The sequence below is a fragment of the Felis catus genome, chromosome C2 (assembly GCF_018350175.1).
Source record: "Felis catus isolate Fca126 chromosome C2, F.catus_Fca126_mat1.0, whole genome shotgun sequence".
Classification (NCBI taxonomy): domain Eukaryota; kingdom Metazoa; phylum Chordata; class Mammalia; order Carnivora; family Felidae; genus Felis; species Felis catus.
This window is the reverse complement of record NC_058376.1, coordinates 67,928,472-67,940,488: the sequence shown is the minus strand read 5'-3', so window position 1 is coordinate 67,940,488 and position 12,017 is coordinate 67,928,472. Positions and strand designations below refer to the sequence as shown.

General features: G+C 36.9%; 1 protein-coding gene across 6 annotated transcripts in view; it reads left to right on the top strand.

Moving 5' to 3' along the window:
- Positions 1-12,017, top strand: part of KPNA1 (karyopherin subunit alpha 1) — a 70,531-nt gene that overhangs the window by 35,769 nt on the left and 22,745 nt on the right. For all 6 annotated transcript variants that reach the window (XM_019839839.2, XM_003991694.6, XM_045037014.1 and 3 more), the window contains 3 exons: positions 2,628-2,735; positions 5,849-5,948; positions 8,884-8,978. In XM_019839839.2, the coding sequence (XP_019695398.1) occupies positions 2,628-2,735; positions 5,849-5,948; positions 8,884-8,978 (303 nt within the window). The remainder of the gene's footprint in view (positions 1-2,627; positions 2,736-5,848; positions 5,949-8,883; positions 8,979-12,017) is intronic.

The following is a 12,017-nucleotide window of genomic DNA, read 5'->3' as shown; positions in this document are numbered from 1 at the left end:
CAGAAAACATGAATGAATTCCAAATTATGGAAAGAGTCCAAATGTCTATTGACTGATGAATGGATAAAGATGTGGTGTATATGTACAGTGGAATACTACTCAGCAATAAAAAAGATGAAGTCGTACTATTTGTAATGAAGTGGATGGAGCTAGAGTGTATTATTCTAAGCAAAATAAGTCATAGAAAGACAAATACCGTATGATTTCACTCATGTGGCATTTAAGAAATGAAACAGATGAACAGGGAAAAAGAGAGGCAAACCATCAAACAGACTCTTAAACATAGGGAACAGAGTGAGAATTGCTGGAGGGGAGGTTGTGGGGGGAGATGGATTAAATGGGTGATGGGTTTTAAGGAAGGCAGTTTTGATGAGCACTGGGTGTTATATGTAAGTGATGAATCACTAAATTCTATTCCTGAAACTAATATACTATAATGTTAACTAACTGGAATTTAAATAAAAACTTGAAATTAAAAAAAAAAAATTTTTGGCCATTTTCCAAATATATTCCCCTACCCCAATCTTAGAACTCCAGTGCATGTGTGTTAGGCCACTTGATGTCCCACAACTGACTTATATTTTGTACAGTTTTTTCAGTCTTTTGTCCATCTCTTTTATTTTGGAGTGTTTATATTGCTATGTCCTTAAATTCACTAATTTTTTTCTTCTGCAATATGTAATTGGCTGTTAATCCTATCCAGTGTGCTTTTCATCTGAAAAAATTTATTTTTCATGTCTAGGTACTTGCTTAGCCTTTTTGTTCATCTCTTTCTCTCTCTCCTCATGGCTGTACTTTTACCTTTCAAATATGTGGAATATATAACAACATTTATAATGCTCTTTTCCATTTTGCCGTTTTTGTCATTTCTAGGTGATTTTGATTAATTTTTCTCTCTTTTCTTCTTTTTAGTGCTTCGTAGTTTCCAATTGAATCCTAAGAATTGTGAATTTTATCTTGCTTGTTGTTGGAGTTCTTCTATCTTTAAATACATATAGTTCTGAATTTGTCATTGGGTTTAGTAAATTACTTGTAACATTTGTTTTTACGTTTCATTGGGCTGGAACTTTTTAATATCCTTTAATCCAGGGGCTAATTTAGCTTTAGTGCTGGGTCCATTTCCTTCTGAGTGTTGTACTAAATGTTCTTTATATGTTAGGAAGTGTTTTCTGTGTGTGTGTTTTTTTTAAGTTTATTATTTTGAGGGAGGGGGCAGAAAGGGAGAGAGAACCCCAAGCAGGCTCTGCTATCAAGCCTGATATGTGGCTTGATCCCACAAACTGTGAGATCACAACCTGCGCCGAAATCAAGAGTCGATGCTTAACCAATTGAGCCTCCCAGGTACCCTAAGTCTTTTCTGTCTGGTTGAAACATGAATATCTCTTGACTGATACAACTGTCAAAATTGTTCTGCATGTTTGTTGGGGATGATTCCTTTCCCAGCTTTTCCTTACACACCTGTGCTTATTAGCAGGAAGCTAAAGACTCATGGGGAACTTTCTGCAGATTTTTAGAATTCTCTCTATATTGATCTGTTTATTACTCTGCCTGTGGATTCTAGTTGTCTTGGCCTCCTCATTTCTAAACTCTGTCTGCTCAACTGAGTGAGCCTGTAGGCCCTGTTTGGGTGTTGTCTTCCCTGTGCTACAGCCTGAAAACTCTGTATAGGTAATAATCTGAGGCAGTCATAGGGCCAATCTTACTTCTTTTCTTTTCTGAAGGATCAATGCCTGGTCTGCCTCTTATCCATTGGCTGAAACCTGTTATTTTATGCATTTGTCTGCTTTTAGACAGGGTTGCATAGGGTGAGAGGATAAGTTATTGGTCCTCCGTCATGGTTTGATGAACAAGTGAACTGCCTGGGACTATTGAAGATATAACGGAGGGGCGCCTGGGTGGCTCAGTCAGTTGAATGTCTGACTTCGGCTCAGGTCATGATCTCACGGTTCGTGAGTTTGGGCCCCATATTGGGCTCTGGGCTGACAGCTTAGAGCCTGGAGCCTGCTTCTGAGTCTGTGTCTCCTCCTCTCTCTCTCTACCCCTCCCCCGCTTGTGCTCTGTCTGTCTCTCTCTCAAAAATAACATTAAAAAAAAAAAGATACAATGAGACACCTTAGTGGCTCCCTTTAGGTAGAAATATTCTTGGCCTACACAAATTGACGATTTAAAGTTAGTGTTCAGGTAGTAGTCACATGTCATCACTGGTTGTTGGACGGGTTAGAAAGGTTGTGAAGTCTCAGTCCATTATTTTTGAGGTTTAGGAGGGAAGTATTAAGCCATTCTGACATCATTTTTATCATTTCCCACGATGTATTGGTAAGACCATAGTGTTACCAACTTCACGTAAAGGAAAGGGGAATGGCCAAGCATGCCTCGACTCCTTTTTCACCCTTACTCTTTTTATATGTCATGCAGTGTTAGGCTTCTCTTAGTAAGTTTTACCACATCAGGTGTTGGTAACAGCATATTGTGATTGTTAATTGCATTAGATTATAAGACTGGAGAATTCTGAACTAGAATTCAAAAAGCTCCACCTTTTCCTTATTGCCTTTTAAGTGGGGAGCCTAGTTTTTTGATGTTTAACTCCTTTGTATTAGAATACTTGGTAATGATTTTTTATTTTTTAGTTATTCAAGCGAAGAAATGTTGCTACAGCAGAGGAAGAAACAGAAGAAGAAGTTATGTCAGATGGAGGCTTCCATGAGGCTCAGATTAATAACATGGAGATGGCACCAGTAAGTAAGATCATGAAAGAAACTCTTTTTAGTATGTTTCTGAAGATATGAGGCTTAGCTTTCTATTTGGGTTTTTTAAAAAGCGGTTAGTAAATGGCTACAGAAATTACTTGGCATTTCATTTTTGAAAAGAGGCCATATACTTAATATCCTGGTTCATTAGATGTTTTTTATAGTTTGAATAATATACAGTTAAACAGAATTAACTAAATTGTGAAGATTAATTCAGCTTTTAAAACTTAAAAAGATAATTGTAAAATTATTCCTTAAAAGTTGAATAACAAGGGATACTTTAAAGAAAATCCCAGTTTGTTATTCATTTCAGTTATCAAATTGGGCATGTTTATATGATTTTAAAAATTGGCTCCATATCACAGCTGTTGGCTTTTCTATTACAACCTGTTTTGTAACTTTCTTGAGGTTACATGAGGATCTAAAAATTATGCTTTGTTTATATGGATACCTGTATAGATTTCTCATTAATCAGTATGTTTTAATAGATCATATATAGTTTTCAAAAAAAAATCTTTCTTCTACCTCAGTGACCCAATTTCTTTCTTCATTTGCAACCACTGTTACTGGATTCTTATTCTTCTTGAGAAAATAAGTTTTCTTCCTCCTCCCCTTTTAAGCAAATTGTGACATATTGTGCACAGTATCCTATATATATTTTTCTACTTCATAGATCTCTAGTTTTTATGGACCGTTTTTTTTTTTTTTTTTTTAAATTAGGAGAGCAGTTTAAATCATTTTGGAATCTATGTAGATAGACATTGTAGCCAACACTATGATTTTTTTAAAAATTTTTTTAACGTTTATTTTTGAGACAGAGACAGAACGTGAACGGGGGAAGGTTAAAGAGAGAGAGAGGGAGACACAGAATCTGAAACAGGCCCTGGGCTCTGAGCTGTCAGCACAGAGCCCGACTCGGGGCTTGAACTCACGAACCGCAAGATCATGACCTGAGCCGAAGTCGGACGCTTAACCGACTGAGCCACCCAGGTGCCCCAACCAACACTATGATTTTGTGGTGAATTCTTCTAGGCCCTTCAGAAAGTCAAACTGTCCATTTTTTTAAGTGGATATTAATATGAAGTATTTCGTGGATTATAATACTAAGATTCTATAGAGGAAACAACCTGTAGGAGATTGATTGGTTGATTTTAAGGAATTGGCTCGTGTAATTGTTGGAGCTAGTAAGTCCAAAATCCGTAGGGCAAGTCAGTAGGCTGGAAATTCAGGTAAGTGTTGATGTAGTTTTGAGGCTTAAGTTTCTTCAGGAAACCGGTCTTTGCTCTTAAGACCTTCTTCAACTGACTGACTGAGGCCAACTCACATTTTAGAAAGTAATGTGCTTTACTTGATTATACTAGTTTAAATGTTAATCACATCTAAAAATTTTTCTTACAGCAATATCTAGATTAATGTGTGTTCAGACAACTGGCTACTATAACCTAACCAAATTGACATATAAAATTAACTATCCTAGTACATTCCTTGGCAACTTGGCATGTATACACAACTCCTTAAACCATACTGAGACTCAGATAAATAAATAACAAAGTTATACTTCCATGTGACATGATATAGTTATTGTTTGTGCAAGTAAAAATGTACTAACCTCCCCGGAAGAAGATGCAAAGTCTTTGAGTGATGTTCATTTCTCTCCTTGATATCCTGTTACTTAAACGCTGGGATATAAAATTAACAGTACTTAAATACCATGAATGTAAAGTCAGTACATCTTACATTAGGGAATAAGAGGGAAGAAAACGTGTGTGTGTGTGTGTGTGTGTGTGTGTGTGTGTGTGTGTGTGAGAGAGAGAGAGAGAGAGAGAGAGAGAGAGAGAGAGAGAATGAATGTGTATATCCAAGTGTATCCAGACATTCATAACAGAATCATATAGATACCTTTGTTTATTCAGGTATCAGTTTTGTAAGTTTCAAAGTAGTTACTTTTCTGACTGTTAAGAGCAGAATGCTTCATTCTCCCAGTTGGGATTTGCCAGGTGTTTGATAAAGTGCTGTTTACCAACCAGTGCTGTTGGTAAGCACTGTTTCCTAAGTGCTGTTTCCCAACCAGCTATCATTGACAACTCAGTGCAGTTTTCTTCACAGTTCATCTTGTTGACTCTTAATATTTCATGAAATGACAGGAATTTTATTTCATTCTGACAGGTGACCCTAAGAAGTAGGTTAACTGCTAATATTGGGGATGGGTTATAGTAAAAAATGGAAAAGTTCTAAGAAAGCAAGAAAATAATGGAAAACTGAAAAGTTTTAATAAAGAAAATAGAAATTTTAAGTAAACTTGAGTCAGCTGTTGAATTTGGTAGCAGCTGGAATCTATGAATTACACAGGATTATTCTATACTCCATAAATATTTATTGAGCATCTTCTATATGCCAGCCTTCGGTGATAGAACAGTAAGATGGACAGGGTCTTTGGTTTTCACAAATCTGCTATACTGGAGGAATCTGGGCAGTAAACACATAACTGAGAAAAATACCTGATAGTGAAAAGGGTTGGCATAGAATTAAAATAGAGTGATAGAGATGGAGCAGTTCCTTTAGATTTGGAGACCATGAAAAGCCTTCTTTTAGAATTTAACAAATTTGTCTGAAAGACAAGGAACAACCAACCATGTGATGAGCAAGGAGAAGAAGAATAATAAACGCCTTCTCTTAGTATTTACTCATAAGATTACTTTCTTATTGTCATGAGCTTCTTTTTTCACAACATTTATTTATTTATTTATTTATTTATTTATTTATTTATTTATTTATTTATTTATTTAGAGATGGGGGAGGGGCAGGGAGAGGGAGAGAGCTGAGTGTGGAACCCACGTAGGGCTTGATCCCACAACTGGGAGATCACAACCTGAGCCACTCAGGTTGCCCCCATGAGCTCCTTAATGATAGACAAAATATTTGGCTTTGTCACATCATTGATCATTTCAGACATTTCTACATGTAAAGATTATCCTACCTTTGTGTAACTTTTCTAGATAAATATGATTAACTTAATAATGTTGGCCACAGTTTATACTGTCTTTGTTTTCCTTTGATTTAGAGTTAAAATTTTTATCATTTTTACTTTTTTGTGTTTCCAGGGTGGTGTAATTACTTCTGACATGATTGAAATGATATTTTCCAATAGCCCAGAGCAACAGCTTTCAGCAACACAGAAATTCAGAAAACTGCTTTCAAAAGGTGAGTTCTGAGTATGTTAAAGTACAGTTGACCTTGAACAACAGGGGCTTGAACTGTGCAGGTCTACTTATAACGCAGATCTTTTTTGATAAATTGAGTACAATATTGTAAATGTATTTTCTCTTTCTTATGATTTTCTTAATAACATTTTCTTTTCTCCAGCTTACTTTATTGTAAGAATACAGTATGTAATACATAACGTACAAAGTAAGTGTTAATTGACTGTTGATGTTATTGGTGAGGTTTCCTGTCAGCAGTAGGCTATCAGTAGTTCAGTTTTGGGGGAGTCCAAAGTTAAAAAGGATTTTTGACTGTGTGGGGATTGGCGCCCCAAGTTTTGTATTGTTCACGGGTTGACTGTATATTTTTTCATTTCGATAAAAAATACTACTTTCCCATATTCTGTTTTTCACATCACAGGTAGGTTGCTTTGGAATGTGTCTATCAACAGAATAAAAGGACACTTATAGACATAAGTATAATTATGAGCTATGGCTAATTTTCGAATTTATTTATTTATGCAATCTTACCAGGACCAGAAAGGAGCATTATTTTAATTTCTGAGCTATTTTATAAAAGACCTTAAAGTGATAAGAACAGTAGTCAGTATTTCATGTTAATTCAAATTGAGAAACTCCATTCTTTTAAAAAAAAAAAACAAAGTGTTTTTGTTTGTTTTTTTAAAGATTTTATTTTTACATAATCTCTATGTGGGCCTCGAACTCAAAACCTTCAGATCAAGGTTTGCATGCTCTACTGACTGAGCCAGCCTGGCACCCCAAGAAAAACTGTCAAAATATCACTTGAGAGGTGCCTAGGTTAAGTTGGTTAAGCATCCAACTCCGGCTCAGGTCTTGATCTCGTGGTTCACGAGTTTGAGCCCCGTGTCAGGCTCTGCTGACAGCTCAGTAGGCCTGGAGCCTACTTCAGATTCTTTCTGCGTCTCCCTCTGTCTCTGACCCTCCCCCACTCATGCTCTGTCTCTGTGTCCCAAAAATAAATAAAAACAATTAAAAAAAATATATCATTTGAAAGATCAGTGTTATTGCTGGGCATGGTAATTGTTTATTTATTTTTGGTATAATTAGGGTAGACTAGAATATGATACTTTCGCCATTCTGGGCAAGTAAACAGAACTATGACTCTGAACCACATTAAAATGTTGATAGTAAACATTGACCTTAAATAAATAGCTGCTACCCTTGGCCCAGTACTAAGGTATAGTTTTTTGGAGTCATTAGTGATAAATTAATATATTCCTTGAGGGAACTGGAATAAAAACCTATAACATATAATATACATTTTTGTGTGATACAAAAATTACATTTCTCGTGTGACAGTTTATTAATATTTGAAGGCTATTATCATGTACACTTTTCCCACTCCTCTTGTCTCTTTTCAGCGTGCTAAGCCTAATGGCTTTCTCACAGCATGTGACCTTTTAGGGCCTTTTGCTGCTTTCTACTACTTTACTGCCTAGATTCTAGTTTCCTAGCCATCCCTCTTAAAAATGTAATAACTAGGGGCACCTGGATGGCTCAGTTGGTTAAGCATCCCACTCTTGATTTCAGCTCAGGTCATGATCTCAGGGTTGTGAGATTGAGCCCCATGTGGGGTTCCATGCTGAGCATAGGCCTGCTTGACATTCTCTCTCTTCCTCTCTCTCTGCCCTTCCCTGGCACACATGCGTGTGCACGCCCTCTCTCAAAATAAATAAACATTTAAAAAATGTGGTAACTAGAATATAGTACTTCAGATGTGTTCTCGTTACCCTAAGGTGAGGGGACAGATTGCCTTCCTTGTCCTAGGACTGTACGTTCCAGTAATGTACTCCAAGATAGCAGCAGCAGTTATTTTGGTAGTCATGGCATAGTAAGGTTCACTGTATTTGCAGCCATCTAAACTCCCATAGAACTTCTTTTCATGCACATGTGTTTTAGGATTCATCTATGAAGTCATGTAGATTTTTAAAAATATTTTTATAAATTTCAGTTGCTAAATCCTGCTTTATCCCCGTCGTTTTATTGCAAACTTCAGCTTATTGTTGTTCTTCCTATATGTTATTTCTGTAATCTAGCATATTAATTACTTCATCTTTATTATAATCATCAAATTTATTTGTACTACCTGAATAGTTGATAAAAGTGTGGAACCAGGCAAAGAACAGGTCATCAGAGCGCTCTCCAAATTAACATTGAACCATTAGTCACCTTTGTTTCATTAAAGCTTTGGACTTGTCTAAGAATCCCTACTAGTACTATAATCTGTCATTTTTCTTGCATCGCTCTGTGAATGTCATCAAGAACTTTGTCAGATCTCTTGCTGAAATTACCATGTTGATTGTTTAGGACATTTTCTGTTAACCCAACAGGTTTCTACCAAATGATTTCATTTATAAAATACTCTGTTGTCATAAATGAAAAGTGAGATTAAGTTGGCAAGTCATCCTTAATGAATTTTTTCTGGCTCCTATTTAACACCGCAGCTGTAAAATTAAATCCTGCAGGCACATGCAGAGTCACCTAATCCAGTTTATTAAAACAACTTCTTGTTAGAGTAAAACCCCATCTACAGAGAAGGGGCTAGAAGGAAGAATTCTGAAATAATAACAGTGGTCATCTTTGGATGTTTTCCCCCCTACTTTCTTAAGTTTTCTAAAATTATAGAAGCAATGGCTTTAATTTTTGAGAATTCTGCCCATCAATTTCCATGTTAACGTATACTTTATTGTGAAACCTTTTGAGCTACCCTAGTCTCAAAGTGACTGCGCTCCATTTTACATTTAGAATTTTACATTTTATTTCTTAGATTTCCAACATGAAAGAGATGCTAAAATGGAGGGAGGGATATTATGAAGTAAATTTGAGCTCATAAAGTCCTTGCATTGAAATGAAAGAATTATTTTCTTCTTTCCTTTTATTTTATGGGGAGACAGAACCTAATCCTCCTATTGATGAAGTCATCAGCACACCGGGAGTAGTGGCCAGGTTTGTGGAGTTCCTCAAACGAAAAGAGAATTGTACACTGCAGGTGCGAACCATTTTCATTTCTTGCCTCATATTTTAAATCCCTTTACAAACTTACATTTTATATACAGATTTGTTACTTAGGTTAATTTATACAGTGGGTTCGTTTTTGATATGATGTTCCTGACAACTACGTTGCAAGCTGCTTTTGATAGCTTTGTCAACATCTAGGCCCTTGGTTTTACTCTTTAGAATTCATGTCATTTTTATCATGAAGAAGATTATTTTATGATGATTGTGGATAACATTTAATAGGGAATCATTTGCAGTTGAAGAGTCACTATAAGAATCTAAGTGTGGGCTACATAAAATTTGGTTTTGGAAGATTTTTAGATTACATTGGTTGGCTTTGTCAGGGCTGTGTAACATGGGCTAGGTTAGACTCAGTAATCCCCAATCCTGGTTCCAGTTAATTCTTCCCATTCCCCTGAAGAGTTTCCGGGGAGACAGCCTTATGAATCTCCATGCTTCCTGCTGTGTTAATTTAGTCTGTCAGTACTGTATTATATAGGGGTTCTAAGAGGAAATTCTGCAACTTCTGGATTGGATAGTTTTCACAGTAAAGAGAACCACCTGTCAACTGACTCATCCTGGGAGTTATCTAGAAATTTTTAAATACTGTTTTTGGGGTTTTTTTTTTTTCCCTGAATAAAGTTGGAGTTTTAGTAGACTGGCAATTTTTCAGTAGCTGTACTTCCTTGGAGTAACCAATTGAATCAGTTTCTGTGTTATTCTTTAACCAATACCTGTGATATCTAAATTCTCACTTATAGGATCTAATCTGAAGGGCTTGGCCCTTTAGAAAGACTCTGCAACTATAAAAATTGGTTAGGTACAAAGTGGATCACAAAATGAGGTTAATTTTCCAAGTATATCTGACAATAACAAGTTAATCGTAAAGGTAACTTTCACCCTCTTGTCTGCTTTTGCCTTGTTCTCAGGCTGTAGGGAGGGGGACATTTTTATATAAATGATAATAACCTCTGTCCCCAGGTTCCTTACTCTCCAGAGGATTGTAGGTAATTCATAAAACTTGATGCCTTGTCTTGATATTTTCTCTCCTTTCCTCCCATCCCGACTTTTCTCCTCCTCTTACTCTCTTTGTTGCGGTGATGAGTTATTTCCAGAAGAAAAACAAGAAATCCAGAAAAGGTAGAGTACTTCAATGTCCCATCAGTTTTTCTTCTCCAGTTTGACACTGACTAATCCCCAAGTTCATTTGAATTAGGATTCTGTTTTGGTGGCTGCCTCTTGGATTGTAATTCTGGTCCCCATCTAAGGCCAGGATCATCGGACACCTGAAAAATAATCAGGTTCACCTAGAGAGCAAGGAAAGAGACTTTTATCAGAAAAAAAAAAAAAAAAAAAAAGGAAATCCAGACAACCAACACTGCAGAGTACCAAGCCTGAGCCCTAAGCAACCTGCCAAGAGAACCAGAGGGACCAAATGAAGAGCCTTACTGCAGTTTATCATTTGAAAAAGCTTTGTAGGAAGAGGGAGGTGGGGAAAATTATCATTTTGTTCATGTTTGTATCCTCTGACAGAGTAGTTCGGAGATCATGAATTTACTCCTGGATTGAGCAGTTTTTACATAGGTGGTCACAGATGTCTAGTTTCTTAATGTGTATAAATGAAGGCCTAAAATGAAAAAAGAGAAATGGGTCTTTCCACATCTCCGTGTTCTCCAGTACTCCCTAGAGTGCAGTATGTCCTCTTAGTGCCCTCTCCTGGCTAACACATGTAAATTTTACATCATTTGTGATTCTAATCCTAGAGCTTGGATCTTCTGAAGATGAAAGCCTTTGGAAATCTCTAATCTGCGTCTATCTAAATTCTCAGATTCCACCCTTGTGCAAACTAATAATTAGGCTGAAAGATTGAGAAATCATTCCTCTGGAAGTGACCACCTCATGATTTTCAACTTAGCTGTCCAAAGACTCTGAGAGATAACCAGCTGTTTATTATACAAAGGTCATCATCTTCAGGTTTTCTTCGGTGTACGTTTTAAGTACAACGTGGTATTCTCTCCAGTGTGGGCAGTGGGTAATGTCAACCACTCCAGAAGCAGGAGGAGCAAGTATATTGAAGGAGACCGTAGAGCCAGGAGGCTTCGTGCTCACATAAGTAGATGTGCTCTGGGCAGCTCAGAGGGTACTCTTTCCTGTATCTTCTTAGCACTAGGATGGAAGTTGTCCCTGGTAGTATGTCTACTTACTAGAAATTTGAATAGTGTGCTTTTGGAATGTGGCTTCTGCCATTTCTCTTCCAGAAAGAGAGTAATAATATATGGTCATAATTATAGCTAAACTCACTGATAAACCAAGTGGACAAACTTAATCCCTTCATTCTGTAGATACAGAACTGTGAATCCTAGTGAAGTCTCTTTTCACTTACATTTTGGTTCTCCTTATGCCCAAATCAGTGAGGTACCTCACACCAGGGAGATAAAAATGCCTGCTTTGGGCAGTGCTTCCCAGATACTCCTTTGCTTTCAAACAAGGTGAACATGGGTGGAATCTAGGAGTTTGGAAACATAGTTTCATCTCCCTAAGAGCATTCTCAAGCTCGGTGACATGTAAGCCTCAGACATACTTGAACCTTTGATATGCGATTGGTCTGCCTTATGGTATATTCCCTGGGCCCACTTTGTTTGGTTTTTGAATCCAGGCCCAGCATGTTTGTACTGTCTTTTGCAGTGCTGAGATGTTGCATTCTGAAACCTTCTTACAGAAGCTTAGTATGAAAACAGCTAGAAATAAGGAAATTGCAACCTAGTTGCATTCATTAGGTACTCCTCTTAAAATTGTAAATTGAAATGAAATTGGTTTAGTTTCCCCATTTTTGCTTTTCTTGTCCCATGTAAAAGCTTCATGTGATAAACTGCAGTAAGCCTTCATCCTCCTATGTCTTTTCCCATCCTCATTGATCCCTCTACCTTTCTTTAAAAGGTTGCTCAGATGACTCAGGCACTGTTCTCTGCAGAGTTTGATATCTGGGTTTATTTTTCTGATGTGAGCCTCTCTTTTCACTTGCTCTCCAGGT